Raw genomic sequence first — 14,169 nt, 5'->3', positions numbered from 1 at the left:
TGAGAAAGCGCCCCTGCACTTGACCAAACGAAGAAGTCAATCCTACATCTTCGCTCTACTAATTGTTTGTCCTCATCCAGGCCTCAGGCTTCAAGTTGGCTTCAAGCCACAACACCATAACGATCCGAACTCGCTTGCTCGTGCCGTGAAGTGTGCCTACTCACCCCAGAACTCAATGCATTGCTCGTGACAACTGCTCAAAGACGCGTTCGCCGTACCCGACTACACCAGCTTTCCTAACTAACGCACACCGCATCGACGAACTATGTCAGACTATACTTCGAGTCCTTCCCGTCCTGCTTCCCCTGTAGGCGCGCTTCCAGACACTCAGACTATCACCCCTCGTCCATTTAGATTTAACTGGGACACTGCGTCGCGGGTGCGTGGCCCAGGCAGTGTCTCCGAAGCAACTGAAGGGCGTGGGGCAGACTACTTTGGTGTCGCGCCACGCCTGGATCCTTTCGGTGCATCAAGTTCCAACCTTACGGCAGGTTCCTTGCCCAATGAATGGAGTAGCTCCAAGCAGGGATTCAACGGTACGTGCCAGTCTCTTCAGGCCTTGCACCAATAAAAGTGATGCCGTATATTAGCAATCTCCACCGTCCTCAACAATCCTCACAGGAAACAGGCTCCTCCCAAAGCGCACTCTTCTCTTCCGGCTGTTCCTCCAGCAGACCTGCCGCGAGTCAAACGCAAGGATTTTGATTCGTACCTCCGGGCTGTAGGGCCAGAGTGGGACAAGTTCCAACGCAACTTGCAGCCTGATGTTGATGACCAGACGCGACCGGAACAGTCATCGACCACGCCGCGGTCATCGCTTAATACACCACATACGCCCGTCTCCACCAAGCCATTCACTCCTCTCAACTCCGTTCCTCAAATCTTCTTCGACCCCCATTTCAACCTTGGAGATCCACGTACGTTTGGTGTAGTTACAGAGCGGGGAAATGCTGAAGAAGACGCCGACCCTTTGTTGCCCTCGTACGCTCTCCCACTACTCGAGAGGTTGTCACACCATGCGGATACCATCGAGCAGCACCTCGTGCGTGAAATTTCCGCCAGGTCAAGCTCATTCTTTGCTGCGCTTTCGAACCTTCAAGATCTACAGACCGAGTCGGAAGAATGTTTGGATCGGGTGTCTAAGCTACGCGGATTACTCAACGACGTTGACGAGAAGGGAGCGAAGCGTGGACTACACATCGTGACGAGACAGAGCAAACAGCGAAACTTGGCTGCGGTCCATGAAGGCATCAAAGAGGTGGAAAGTGTTGTGGAGATGACTGGTGTCGCCAAGGGTCTCGTAGTAGCTGGTCAGTGGGGCGAAGCATTGGGCATCATAGAAGACGTTGAGGCACTTTGGGACCCTCGACCACTCAAGCCACCATTACCTCTATCACGGAAGAACTCACGGCAGTCCTTGCTCTCGAATGGCAACGGGAGACTATCTCCTCTGCCCCCTACTCCTGAATCCCCGCCTCCCGAGACTGATGCCGCGTCTGTAACGCGTTTCTCCAATGCTTCAATCCCATTATCCTCCTTGCAAGCCTTCTCCTCCCTTCCAGACCAGCTACGGACGCTTACAATGGAGATCGCTTCGTCACTCACGACGGATCTCGTGACAGCCCTGAAGCTAGATCTCCGGGAACGCGCAACGTTCACCCCTGAGGCTCCCGTGGATGAAGTCACGCTGAAGGATCGTCTTCGTCCGTTGCTGCAAGGTCTTTCGCGTACGAAGGGTCTACGGGAAGCCACAATATCGTGGAGAGAAATCGTCAATCTCGAAATGAGAGGGATTATCGGCCAAGTCAGTCGTTGGGGTCTGTCCAAGGTGCTAGAAGCTCACGTTATTTAGCATTTACCGTCCCTCGAATTTGATGAAGATGAGCTCAAGTCACCGAAAACCCCACCCAAGTAAACGATTTCCTTCAGAGAAAAATCCCCCCATCTGACTGTGAAATTAGTGGAGCATCAACGCACTTGCGAGGCTTGAGCTATGAAGATTCAATGCATCTGGTTTCTGCCTTGTACCGAAGCACTGTCAACGCCCTGTCCGGCTTGCAAACTCAAAACAGTACCTTTACCGATGTACTTTCTGGGCTCGAGTGAGTTTTTCGGTCTGACTGGGCGAGGCAGCACTGTATCTAACATCTTTGGAAGGTCGCGGTACTCTATCGATATTCCTTCGATACGTGAGGAGCTGGCAGACATCATGTCTTCGGCAGCCGACCTCGTGAACAAGATACTCGCCAAACTCATCGGCTACCGTGCCGATCAGCATGCACAACTTGAACTTCCTCAATTCCTTACCTTTTTCAACGAATCTTGGAGTTTCGTTGTGACATGCGAGACCATCTGTCGGCGGATGATCATGGGTCTCCGGGGCACGTTGTTGGGGCAGGTTCGTTACTCTTCACCTCTCTAACGAAGTCCACTCATTTCTACAATGAAGGCCAAAACCTTCCTCCAAACCTTCCATCAGGCTCGGATTTCCCAATCCGCCAGGCTGGTCGAAGACGAGCAGTGGAGTCAAACGGAAGTCGCGCCGTCATTGCAGCAATTAGTCGGCATCCTGGTCGACTCTGCTGTTCGGGATTCTCCAGAGCTCATCATTAAACCTGTTACTGCCTCCGCGTCACCCTCTTCTCCCGTGAATGGAAGCGCGTCGCCGTCACCTAAGGCTAATGGACCCGGTGCCTCTTCAAAGTATCTTCACATTGAAGAGCACCCGTTCTTTTGCGTCTCAGCCACAGGGGCCGTATTGGCTCTATTATTGGATTATCTCAAAGTGGTCGTCAACCTCTCGGTGCTGAATACGGATACGATGAGCCGGGTTATCGAGTTTTTGAAGGCGTTCAACTCTCGTACCTGCCAAGTCGTGCTTGGAGCAGGGGCGATGCGCTCCGCTGGATTGCGAAACATTACCGCGAAACACCTTGGTGAGCTCCCGTCGTGTGGGACTGCGATGAGTTGTCGTTTCTAACGTGCCTGACGCTCTGCAGCACTAGCTTCGCAGTCACTGTCAATTATGGTGATGTTGATCCCATACGTCCGCGAGACGTTCAGACGACACCTAAGCCAGACTCAGGCAGTTATGCTTGTGGAATTTGATAAACTCAAACGGGTGCGGCCGATCATAGCCTATTTACCCCGCTGGCTAATCTCTGGGGTCACTGTCACAGGACTTCCAAGAACATCAGAATGAGATTCACTCTAAATTAATCGCCATAATGAGCGACCGGATTAGTGCACATGTCAAATCCCTACAGGTACGTGCGTTGCGGCTGTGGTCGAGTGTGCACCGGCCTGAATGCGTCAACGTTATGGATACTTTAGGCTGTGGACTGGACGGTCCCCAAAGAAGGAGCAAATAGCTACATGGAACTTCTCGTCAAAGAGACAGTCACGCTATACAAGGTTTTGTCACGGTATCTGACGACACAAGTTGTGGAGGTGAGCAAACACCCTACTTTTGGTGTGTTAGATGAGGGAATCAACCTGACTTGACTGGTGTAGTACGTGATGTCACAAGTATTTGCTGCTATCAATCATAGGCTTTCCGAGGAGTATGGAAATATTGAACTTTCGAACCAGGACGCAAAGAACCGGTAAGCCTGGTCACCGCGGAGATGATCACCGAGCACAGTTCACATATTCATCATAGAATGCTTGCGGACGCACGGTTCCTCAATGAGAAACTTTCTGTGCTTAAGAACGTCAACGCCCCCACGGATCTACTTGAGAAACTAGTGTCCGAAAAGGCATTTCCTGGTTTTATTGCAGCCAATTCGTCACCTGTGACCAACAACGGCTGGGCACCTCCCACAGCCAACGAGCGTATCAGAGGTCTATTCTCTCGAAGGGATAGTGCCAAACCTGTCTCCGTTCCGAACGGCTCATTGTCCCCCTCACCACCACCGCCACCACCATCAATCTCAACCACCAATGCCAACCCCTCACTTATTACGGAGGGCGTGTCACCCCCACCACGAGGGAGCTCAAGGATGGGATTTAGGCAAGTACTTGAACAAGAGCCCGCGGACATAGGCGATGCAACGCCCACGCCTAGGGATGAGGCAGCGTCGTCGGGGCTCGCCATCGATGGGGAAAACAGAAATGGTAGCGACACGACGGCCGCAACGGCCGCAGCCTCCTCGGTTGAGAACCCCGACGTTGCGTCGGGGCCGGCGTCGGACGGTGACCCCGCAATGCCACAGCTTTCAGGTGCAAGGGGAACGGAGATCAGCGCTGACGGTCGTCAGTCTGGGGAATCGGAAGTGTTACTGTCACCCGTGCAAGATGACGACGTTGCCCGAGCAGATGAGAGATGATCGATGATTACCGCCTTATGACGTTCATCCTGCATGGCGTCGAGCACACACTGGTTCGCCTGATTGCGTCGCCGTTGTAAAGATGACGAATTAGATTGCGTCGGCCCGTAGAGTGTAACCATAGACCTTGATTTGACACACTAATTTACCTGCGTCTCCGATTTTTTGTCAGAGTCCGGGTGTGTGAGTATGTCGAGATCCTACGGTAACGCGGTTGTTTTAGCGCCTTGCATCAGGCACCTACATCGAGACACACGAACCACCTCGGAACCCTCGCAGTTAGGCTCATGAGACCTTCACGGTACTAGCGGGCTAAATAGCAATTTTGGCAACAGAGTAACTGTTAGAATACCAGAGTGACGGAGAGTTTCGCGATCTTCCCAGAAGTAACGCTGGCGTGTCTTCAGTTTGAATGTCTGCCGCATTGTAATTCACTTTGGGAAAGAGACTAGCGTGACGCAGTTTCAGGATGGAAGCTGTGACTGATGCATTTGGAGGGATGTAATAGTGCAATAAAAGATCTTGTGCGCTCTTGTGCTTTCGTGTGCGAGCATGAGGCTTACAACAGGCTGTCTTGCATGGATGCGAGGAAAAGGCGAGAACGCGGCCGCCTAAGCTTCTACAGTCATGACTGCATGACCAAAGCCAAGGATCGTCGCCAGCGATGCTATTTACGTCATTCCACAACTCATTCCATGTGAGCAGATGTGAGCTGCTAAGATTCGAAATGTCCGTTGATAGTCCGATCGGTCTGGCCCTCCGATCGCGCACGATCCACACACGACAATGCGTGATCAGTGCAAGAGCTATATCGCGGGTTGCGTTTTCTGAAAACCTGAGACGCCAAAGGATCGACTGATGCGGTGGATGATGTGCTAGTGCTTGGGTCTGAGTGCCCTGCCAGTGGTCCGACCATAGCGGTGGAACGCAGGTGAAACGCATTGACGATGCATGAAAGGTATGTGCATCATCAATCGACGCGTCTGCTGCGATAAAAAAAATCCGGTTTATTTCGCAGCGCTATCCTCGGCAACGGGTTGCTGTGATGACGTCTTATGACGAGGAAAGCCGAGGATTGGATGATTGGACGAAGGCAAACACGATACTCGGTAAAAGCTTTGCTAGCAAATTGCGTACTGCTGGAGACCGCCAGTGCATAATGGTTCCGTGACAAAGTCATGACACGCGTAGAAAGTCCGGGGCGAGACCCGTCGCGCTTCACAGATCTTCGTTAGCGCATGTGGGTGGCACGAACAGACTCGGTAACGCATCAAAGTAGCGGTTCGGCGGAGCCACCACCGATGCAACGAGCGCGATGTTACAGTGATGCTACGCAAGCAATCAGTCAGGTGATGATCGTGAACCAGGGAACAGAAGATACGCAAAAAGACCTTTCAAAAAGGGGCAAATTACAGAGGACCTCTTATGTTCGAAGATCGGCAGGTCGTGTCACATGGAAGTGAAGCCGAAGCCGTGGCGAGTAGTGTTGCCGCATTTAGCGAACTGGCTGGAAACAAGTCAACGAAACTTGTACTTGCACTTACTATCAGTCCAGATAACACACCTCGGCGTTGTGTAGAGGCTAAACCCCACGAAGACTAACACTCAGTTGGTCGGGATTGTCGCAAGAAAGGGTATTTCAAGGAGCCGATTTGAGCTGGTTTCTCGAACCGCGGCAACACTAGTGGCGAGGTCTGTCACAAAGCCGCAAGCTTGGGCATTTTGGAAGATGGATGTGGCGCAATAGTATGCAGATCAAACGTGCGCATGCTTGCGCGGGGGGACCATCTAGGTCATGGGTATGATAATATTCGGTTGGCGGATGTCCTGAATGGGCGATGGCACGTTCACGAAGCTGGCGTTGGCGTGACCGGGCTGGTGGAGAATAGGAATGGAAATTGGGGCGCAAGAAGCCGAGAGAGGGTGCATTCTGGGGTCGAGTTGCAAAGGCCAACACAAGGTCAACAAGGCCCGAATCGAAGCTGGCCGCCAATCAGCGCTTCAGCACACCGCAACGGGCTAACGGGGGACATTTGTGAACTGTTGTGAATTGTGATCTGTGACGTAGTGACGTAGTGACCGCATTATTGGCCAGGTGTGACTACCTTGTCCACATTTGACTCACCTGCCGTTTACGTTGCAAGCTAATTTTCGTGCCTCCTGTGCCCGTCCAATATTTAAGGTCCCATGTCCAGACCTCCACTTCCCAACGTTGTCCCACTAGCTCAGCCTCCCGTCCTCGACTCGCCCGCCACGTCGTAGCCCACCGAATCCGCACACAACCACCAGTGCTCGGTCACAGACCAATAGCACCATGTTCGAGGAGATATGTCTCACCTGCTCCAAGCAGCTCGCCGATGACGGGTACATCCTTCCTCATAGCAGCTATATGCCACGTTCTAACCACCACCATCTCCCAAAGCCGTGCTTATTGCAGCGACGAGTGTGAACTCCTCGATTCTCACACCTCTCCGTCCATGTCTTCTGCAAGTAGCGCTCTTTCCTCTCCATTCATCGAGCACACCAAAGGCGGCGAAGTCCCGCCTCTCGTTCCCTCGGCACTCGGCAGCGCACTTCAACGCTACAATAAACGCGACCGGTACTCCGTCTCTTCTTCCTCGACCTCATCCGCATCCTGGTCCGTCTTTACGGATGACCAGGAGGATGATCACATTGCAATCAACGACGGCCTGTCCGATGATGACGGTTCCGACGCTCACGCTGAGCACGTCCGCTCCCACACTGGTCTTCACTCCAGTGCCCCCGGTCTCATCTACGCTCGGCGACCTTCGGCTACCAATAACCGCTCCGTCATTCCCCTCTTGCACCGTCTCCCTTCCTCGAGCTCCGCCGAAATTGACCTAGAATATGACGATACAACCTCACAGCAGGACAATCCCCTAGACGGAACTCCCGAGAAAGTCAGCGACAGGTCAACGCTCACCTCCAAATCGAAGAAAAGCCGGAACAGAACAAGCCTTCCTGCATGCTTTACACGGCTGCAAATAAGTTCCCCACAGCGTTCTCCCCCAGCTGTTGCCAGCACAGACAGCACCACTCCTGCTAAAATGTCGCCCCCTACTCCAAGGCTGGCGACTCTGCTCTCGATCGCCAGTCGTTCGCAGATAACTCCTCGTGGGCGGCGACCTGAACCTGGTTGTTCTCGCAGCTCCCATCGATCTCGTTCCCCTTCTCGCTCGCGTTCTCGCCACGCTACACTTGTTCCCGAGGGTCGTGGTCGTCCTGCTGACCTACGGGAAAGCATCGAACACATGTTCTCATCTGCGGCCGTCTCTCGTGGACGACCAGCGAGGCGCAACAGCTCCCCGCTGCCCAAAATGGTGCTTCACGTCGGAGACCGGTCTGGTGCCATATCCGAGTCTGGCAACCACACACGTCTCACCAGGGGTCGTATGCGGATTCACGAGCTTGATGGACCAGGCTCCACTCTCGATGCTCCCGCTTACGGGAATGGACGAAGCGGCCTTAGAGAACGGGAACGTCTTCGTCTCACAGGCATAGCTGTCTTGCAATAAGTCCGCGCAACATGACACGGTTCACCTATTTCAAAATCTCCCGGCTTCTCTTTGCCATCCACGCCCACGTATATTTTTCTTATTTGTCTTCAAGCTTCTGAAGACTCGATGACCAAAAGCACAGCCGGGGAAAACCGCTCCAGCTTAGCCCGTGGGTGGCACCAGCCTACTGCATTTCGCTCGTCCTTGCATCGCTCTCGATCGGCATCATTCACCTATTCTTGGCTATTCATACATCATCCATGCTCTTCGGTTTTGTTGCACTGTGCAAGAAAATAATGGAAATCATAGCATCAAATCAGCACTACTTTCATTCGGCGGTCTATCTATTGTGACTTTTTAGCATCAGAAAACAAGCATCATTCACCTATACTCACAACTCGCTATCTACTACAGTACTTTGTCGGTCACGTTTTCTCTCATGCTATCAATCGAAAAACAGGAACAAGGATTTTGATTAGTGTTACTATACAAACTCATCACCTCTCTGCATCAAACAATCACGTATGCTAGCTCACTAATTCCTACTCTTACTATACAAACTTTGCCCGATGAAACTGGGGTATTCGAGTACGTGCCTGACCGATCAATTACAACTAACCTGTTAGGCGTCTTTGGTTGGGCGTCATAGACGTAGGTTTCACCAGCAGGCTGTAGTCGAGAGATTCGACTAACGGGCTGACGTAACGTGCTCGCCTGTTGCGCATGTACATTAGCGATGTGCGTTCAGCCGTCAAATGAATGATTCGAATTCGAAAGTGCACCCTGCTCCGCCTCCTGTCCGATAAAACGTGTCCAGAGGCTCATGTCGACCTATCGGACCAATGATACGTGCTCCGCTTCCAGATCCTTGTCACTTTCGATGCCTAGACATAATCGATACGCGTATTGCAAAATAATTGACGCGTGCCTATAGCTAGTGGGTGACAAGTTCGAAGAATGCGGGTACTAGATAAGCCGCTGGTCTTGAGCTTGAGTTTAGGTGAGAGATCTATCAACTAATCGTTGAATGAGAGTGCTCCGGGCCGATGCATCTGGGTGGGCCTCCAGTGCGGCAATTACTCCTCCGGCCTTAGCCACTGGATGGACTGATAGCACCACGCCATCATGCATTTCGCAAGAGCTTACCCAAACATCGTTTCCTATAGTGAAACTGTTGGGGTAGTAAACGGGTGGCGTCGTATAGCACTAGCTATTTAACAATGCATGGATTCACCGGTTTATGGCCATGGTCACGGAGACAAGAGGTGTTAGATAGTAGCGTGCGAACCGCACACGCGAGGCAGGCTTGCCATAAGCAGCTGGGCAGCGTTGCAGGCCCTTTCCAGTCCTCTCTGTCTATCAGTGTCGTGAGCGGAAGAGAGAGCCCAGCACAGTCGAGAGCCCTCAGATTTGACACCCAGAAGCATCTACGGAACGTCAGCGACGCTGCATGCCACTCCCGAATACATCCCCGCACGCTCGTCACCATTGATCCACATACCCACCTGAACACCCACCAGGACTCCCGTCCTCCTCGTCCCGCACTCGTTTCGACTCTGGAAGGTACCGTGCCATATAGGCATAGTCCATAATCTCCATCTAAGTCACAGACAGCTACTGCGGGACCATCGCGCACCCCTCCTCGGCTCCCTTTGATTCGTTCCCGCTCCCTCCTCGAAGATTTAGCGGACGGCGATCCATCTACTGACATTCCGGGTGCGTATATTGGCAAGGCTGGGTTGCGAGAAAGTCAGGGGCGTTTGTCATCTCACAACCGACTCGTTTAGACACCCCCAGAGCACATAAGCGACCCAGGCTTGAGAGCCCGAGTGCTCGCATACGTAATCCCGCCTCCTTGTCTTCGATCGATCCTGCCGCTCGCATAATCACCTATCCGGACACGATGCGAAGCCCTGAACTTGACCACGAACCGCCCATGTCGGTCTCTCTCGAATCGACCTCTGAAGCAGGCCCGAGCTACCTCACGCTCGATAAGGTGGCCAACTCGAACGGATATACGAACGGGAAGAGTGCTTCTCAGCCTCTGTCTAACGGGTCCTCAGCCGGCTTGCATAATGGAGCGCACAGTCATCCACCTGTCTCCCGAGTCAAATTGCCAGGCTCAAGGCTCTACGAAGACTTGCTCATTGATCGGGAAGAGTATGTGCGACTCGTCATACAAAGCCTTCGTGATGTTGGCTATATGTAAGTCTCCCGTCGACCTTGTGCATATTTTGTTCATGCACGTATCTCCGCAGAGAGTCTGCTGCTACCCTTGAAGCGGAATCGGGCTACTCACTTGAAACCGGGTACGTTTCAGAGTTTCGGCAATGCATTCTCGAAGGCTCGTGGTCACAGGCCGAGGCACTGCTTCCACGACTCGGCGTGGTTGACGAGACATCTCTTTGGGTACGAAGGCTCTTCAGTCACTCAGCCTGTATCGCTCCTGATGTTTATTTCTAGGCGGTGAAGTTCCTCATTGGCCAGCAGAAATATCTTGAGCTGTTGGAAGCGGGGAAGACTGCCGCTGCGCTGCAGGTTCTGCGCACAGAATTGGCACCTCTCAATGTGGGCTCTGATCAATTACATTCCTTATCGAGGTTAGCCCCACCTTCGGACGTTTTCTATCATAGAGCGCTAACCTTGTTCCCAGTTTGATCATGTTCTCAAATCCTAAAGACCTATGTGAGCGCGCAGGATGGGACGGTGCCTCGGGGACATCTCGCGACGATCTCTTATTCTCACTGCAGCGTGAGTCACCGCTTTCACCGTACATTTGCGACTCGAGGCCACGGCTTTAGCTCTGGTGCCCCGGTCATATGGTTAAACGCCTTGGAGCACAGGTTCTGACTCAGACATCCTGTACAGGTCATATTTCATCAACGACGATGATACCGCAGCGTCGTCTTGCGACCCTATTAAGCCAGGCTCAGCTTTATCAACGGCAACAGTGTTTCTACCACAACTCCCCCGCTAACCCTCAGACGTTCTCATTATTCATGGACCACGAATGTGACAAGGAGGACTTCCCTCGTGTGACCACTACCATTTTGGAAGTTCACACCGATGAAGTGTGGAATATTGCTTGGAGTCATGATGGCCGATACCTCGCCAGTGCGGGCAAAGACAAGACCGCCATAATATGGCGCATAGGGGTACGTTCTGTTAGGGTTGGTTCCTAATACTGCTCTTTACTTACCTGTGCACTGTTCAGCATGAAACTGAGCCAACTTCTCGGGAATGCGTCGCAGAGCTTGTACTTCGGGATCACGAGTACTGCGTTGGATGCCTTGCATGGTCGTTGGATGACTCAATACTCCTCACGACTGCTGACCAGCTTATCAAGATGTGGAACGCAAAGGTGAGTATCCATATACGTCCATACGAATTTGCAGTGGCTAAACCATGCCAGGATGGGACATTGTTGAGAACACTTGACGAGCACCAAGAGACTGTCACAGCATTATCCTGGCTCCCAGATGGATCAGGCTTCATTTCGGGAAGTCTAGACCGTAAGATCGTCACTTGGGTGAGGACTATGCCAATCCCTTGATTGTGTGTCATCTCACTGCAGCTTTTGTAGGATTCGGACGGCAAAAAGAGAGATTCTTGGCCCATCTCCCCGATGCGCATCACAGACATGGCAATATCACCAGACTTTTCAAGGCTTGTCACAGTCGGAATGACCTACTCCTCTCCACCAGACGCATCGGGTGATAGAGGAAGCTCGCCAGCGCTTGCGGGTGACGACGCTCGTCCCCCAAGGAATCAAGTGATCGTGTATCACATGGATACGAAGGAGGTTGCAATGTACGTGCATTTGTGCTTACGCTGAGCGAGATGTTGATACTGTACATACAGTACCATTCCACTTGGGGGTGAGCTCACAAGTGTGAAGATCTCGGAGGACTCACAATTTGCCCTCATTAATCACGCACCACACGTAAGTTCAGTGCAGATATTCCAGAGCCTTTATTAATTCGCACTCCCTGAACTGTGTTATAGGAGGTGCACCTCTATGACCTCGTATCAGGTCGGTTAGCGCGGAAGTTTACTGGTCAACACCAGGGGCATCATGTGATCCGGAGTTGTTTTGGAGGCATAGACAATAACTTCGTTGCCAGCGGTAGTGAAGGTAACCTTTGCCTCATTTTTCTCATCACCCTTGTACTAATAGGTCATTGTTAGATGCCAACGTTTATATCTGGCACCGTGATACAGGTGTCCTCCTCGAAGTTCTGTCTGGCCACGGCAACGGGAGTGTCAATTCTGTAGCGTGGAACCCTCAGAACGAGCGTATGTTCGCGTCGTGTTCCGACGATAGCACAATACGGATATGGGAGTCGGCACCGCCCGAAATCTCTATGATGGAGCCCGAGCCACCTATTGGCAAAGGCAAGGGCAAGCAACAGTGGGATGGGGTGATCTGACGCCTGCCGCCTTGGCCAGTGTCAGTACCTCGACTTCGGCATTGGCTCTGGCCGCCGCCTCTTCCGGACCTTCCGCGAGGCCAAGTACTCTTTTCTCTGTATCATCATCTCATCATCATTGGCCTGTGTATTATTGATTACCACATTATCTCTCATGTCCAGTTGGACCGAACGCTCGTTGCTCCCCGTCACTTGCCTACACCTACCCCATCTCAACCCACGCCATTGACCCAGACAAGCCTCAATTGATATTATACAGTTTGCAGTTCACGTGCCACGTTTTACGTCTTCATGCATATTTTAGAATGGTTTTATATTAGCATCTCTATTGTGGAAGTTAGTCACGCAATACATCTCGTCTTAGGCTTCTTTCTAGGCAAGTACTGGCAGGCACAACTGTATCACCTTTCTTTCATTAAACAGCGAAATATAATATAATTTCTGCGAAGTAAGGGTGATGCTGATGACTGGTAACGGTGGTACATTGATGTGAATTACCTCAAAAAATGGAGCGATTTCGACAATTGCCATTGCGAAGAAGTGTTATGAAGTAGATAACTTACGGGCCTGTGAAGGTAGCTGTGAGAGTGCCTTGTGCTTGGGCATGAAAAGGGCTGCCATTGGATCCTTCTTCGTAGCTGCCGGCGGTTTCAGCGGTCGCGCTTCGCAGGGTGGTGACATAGACAAGGACTGAGGCTGAGACTTTGTGGGTGTAACTGAAGCAGTATCCGCCACGGGTGATTGTGAGTGCTTTGATGCAGAACCAGGCGACGGGACAGATTTCCGGTAAGCCACGGTCTTCACCGTGACACGGCTTCCATACGTCGTCGCGGATGACGTTGCTGGAGGCTTGAGAAGAGGTGTACTTGTAAGTGGTTTGAAGGTCTTGGATTGAGGTGCTGCAGGGAGAATTCGAGCATTGTACATGTTGCGCTGAATCTTCGATGCGTGGGTCTTGGTCTTCTGGAACAAGGTCTTTGTTGGAGCAGGTGCGCCCCCTAGGATAGTGTGAGCCTGAGTGAGCACTCTGCGACATCTGGCTACTTACAGCCGCCGATGCGCGCCCTCTTTGGTGGCGGTACCCTATCGGTGAGCTTGATTTCACGTTCCCTCTTGCGTTCGGCTTCTTCGAGTCGTTGATTACGAAGCTTGTTGCCAACTTTCTCGAGCCGTTCAGCCTCGGCCGCGCGTAATATCTGAATATGTGTCAGAAATCTTAAGTGTACTTAGGACGAGATAAATACATACGAAAAACTGATCCCGCCAAGAACCAAGGTCCTGGGCGCCGCCGGAAGTCCACTGCTCTTTAAACATAGGATATGTCTTGAGACATAGATGCTTCCATAGATCTACCAATGGGAATAAGATCATTTGACGTCCTAGAACAGCTCCCCACTTACCCTGCGTGTCATCTTCGAGATACTGACGGAAGGGGGGTTATGAGCAATGACGGCGCTAATAAAAATGCTATGCCCGTACCGGAGAGGCTTGCTCAAGACGCAGCAACGTATCTGCAGTACAACTTTCTAGTACCGGTTGTATTAGTTCAAACCGTGTTTCTTCGCCAAGACTACTGATTGCTGTGTCACAGAAGGTAAGCGTCGAGAAAGGGATCGGCTAAACGCAACCTACAATCTACGTAAGATGAAGCGACTGTCGAGGTGCGTGGTGAGATAGATTGACACAGAAGTGCAGTCGCCTAGGGCCCGGAAGATACACACCACGTTGACAATAACAGACAAGACTGGGCACCCTAGACGGAGGATTATCGGAATCAAACATATTACACGCAATGTCTTAGCTCTAAATAAGCCGCCTGAGAGCGCAATGAAGTGTCAAACGTCGAGGGGAGAAGGGCTGGAAGAATCATCTGTGCTGGCCGAAACCAAGGAG

The 14,169-nt window shown here is 52.0% G+C and overlaps 5 protein-coding genes across 5 annotated transcripts; 4 read left to right on the top strand and 1 right to left on the bottom strand.

Moving 5' to 3' along the window:
* Nucleotides 1–41: 41 nt before the first annotated feature.
* Nucleotides 42–3,655, top strand: CONPUDRAFT_117182 (Vps54-domain-containing protein). Its single transcript, XM_007766392.1, has 9 exons — nucleotides 42–536; nucleotides 591–1,804; nucleotides 1,853–1,911; nucleotides 1,962–2,102; nucleotides 2,158–2,398; nucleotides 2,450–2,936; nucleotides 3,000–3,121; nucleotides 3,180–3,266; nucleotides 3,334–3,655. The coding sequence occupies exons 1-9, from the start codon at nucleotides 266–268 to the stop codon at nucleotides 3,502–3,504; spliced, it is 2,793 nt and encodes a 930-aa protein (XP_007764582.1). The 5' UTR covers nucleotides 42–265; the 3' UTR covers nucleotides 3,505–3,655.
* Nucleotides 3,656–5,155: 1,500 nt separating this feature from the next.
* CONPUDRAFT_134773 (uncharacterized protein) lies at nucleotides 5,156–5,791 on the top strand (the record flags this gene model as incomplete). The annotated part of the gene is made up of 1 exon (XM_007766391.1): nucleotides 5,156–5,791. The coding sequence occupies exon 1, from the start codon at nucleotides 5,567–5,569 to the stop codon at nucleotides 5,789–5,791; it is 225 nt and encodes a 74-aa protein (XP_007764581.1). The 5' UTR covers nucleotides 5,156–5,566.
* Nucleotides 5,792–6,547: 756 nt separating this feature from the next.
* Nucleotides 6,548–8,426, top strand: CONPUDRAFT_162238 (uncharacterized protein). The gene is made up of 2 exons (XM_007766390.1): nucleotides 6,548–6,692; nucleotides 6,751–8,426. Exons 1-2 carry the CDS (start codon nucleotides 6,643–6,645, stop codon nucleotides 7,862–7,864), a joined length of 1,164 nt encoding a protein of 387 aa, XP_007764580.1. The 5' UTR covers nucleotides 6,548–6,642; the 3' UTR covers nucleotides 7,865–8,426.
* Nucleotides 8,427–9,287: 861 nt separating this feature from the next.
* Nucleotides 9,288–12,692, top strand: CONPUDRAFT_97365 (WD40 repeat-like protein). The gene is made up of 13 exons (XM_007766389.1): nucleotides 9,288–9,409; nucleotides 9,461–9,562; nucleotides 9,634–10,051; nucleotides 10,105–10,255; nucleotides 10,310–10,446; nucleotides 10,500–10,597; nucleotides 10,715–11,001; nucleotides 11,061–11,207; nucleotides 11,259–11,375; nucleotides 11,430–11,656; nucleotides 11,708–11,789; nucleotides 11,852–11,981; nucleotides 12,035–12,692. Exons 3-13 carry the CDS (start codon nucleotides 9,750–9,752, stop codon nucleotides 12,274–12,276), a joined length of 1,920 nt encoding a protein of 639 aa, XP_007764579.1. The 5' UTR covers nucleotides 9,288–9,409; nucleotides 9,461–9,562; nucleotides 9,634–9,749; the 3' UTR covers nucleotides 12,277–12,692.
* Nucleotides 12,693–12,746: 54 nt separating this feature from the next.
* CONPUDRAFT_162236 (uncharacterized protein) lies at nucleotides 12,747–14,155 on the bottom strand. Its single transcript, XM_007766388.1, has 7 exons — nucleotides 13,998–14,155; nucleotides 13,909–13,929; nucleotides 13,756–13,856; nucleotides 13,677–13,698; nucleotides 13,525–13,625; nucleotides 13,325–13,472; nucleotides 12,747–13,274 (listed from the first exon to the last, which is right to left on the bottom strand). Exons 1-7 carry the CDS (start codon nucleotides 14,056–14,058, stop codon nucleotides 12,820–12,822), a joined length of 909 nt encoding a protein of 302 aa, XP_007764578.1. The 5' UTR covers nucleotides 14,059–14,155; the 3' UTR covers nucleotides 12,747–12,819.
* Nucleotides 14,156–14,169: the final 14 nt, after the last annotated feature.

The sequence above is a fragment of the Coniophora puteana genome (genome assembly GCF_000271625.1).
Source record: "Coniophora puteana RWD-64-598 SS2 unplaced genomic scaffold CONPUscaffold_2, whole genome shotgun sequence".
Lineage (NCBI taxonomy): Eukaryota > Fungi > Basidiomycota > Agaricomycetes > Boletales > Coniophoraceae > Coniophora > Coniophora puteana.
Note: the sequence above shows the minus strand (reverse complement) of the source record. Positions and strands in the feature narration are given on the sequence as shown.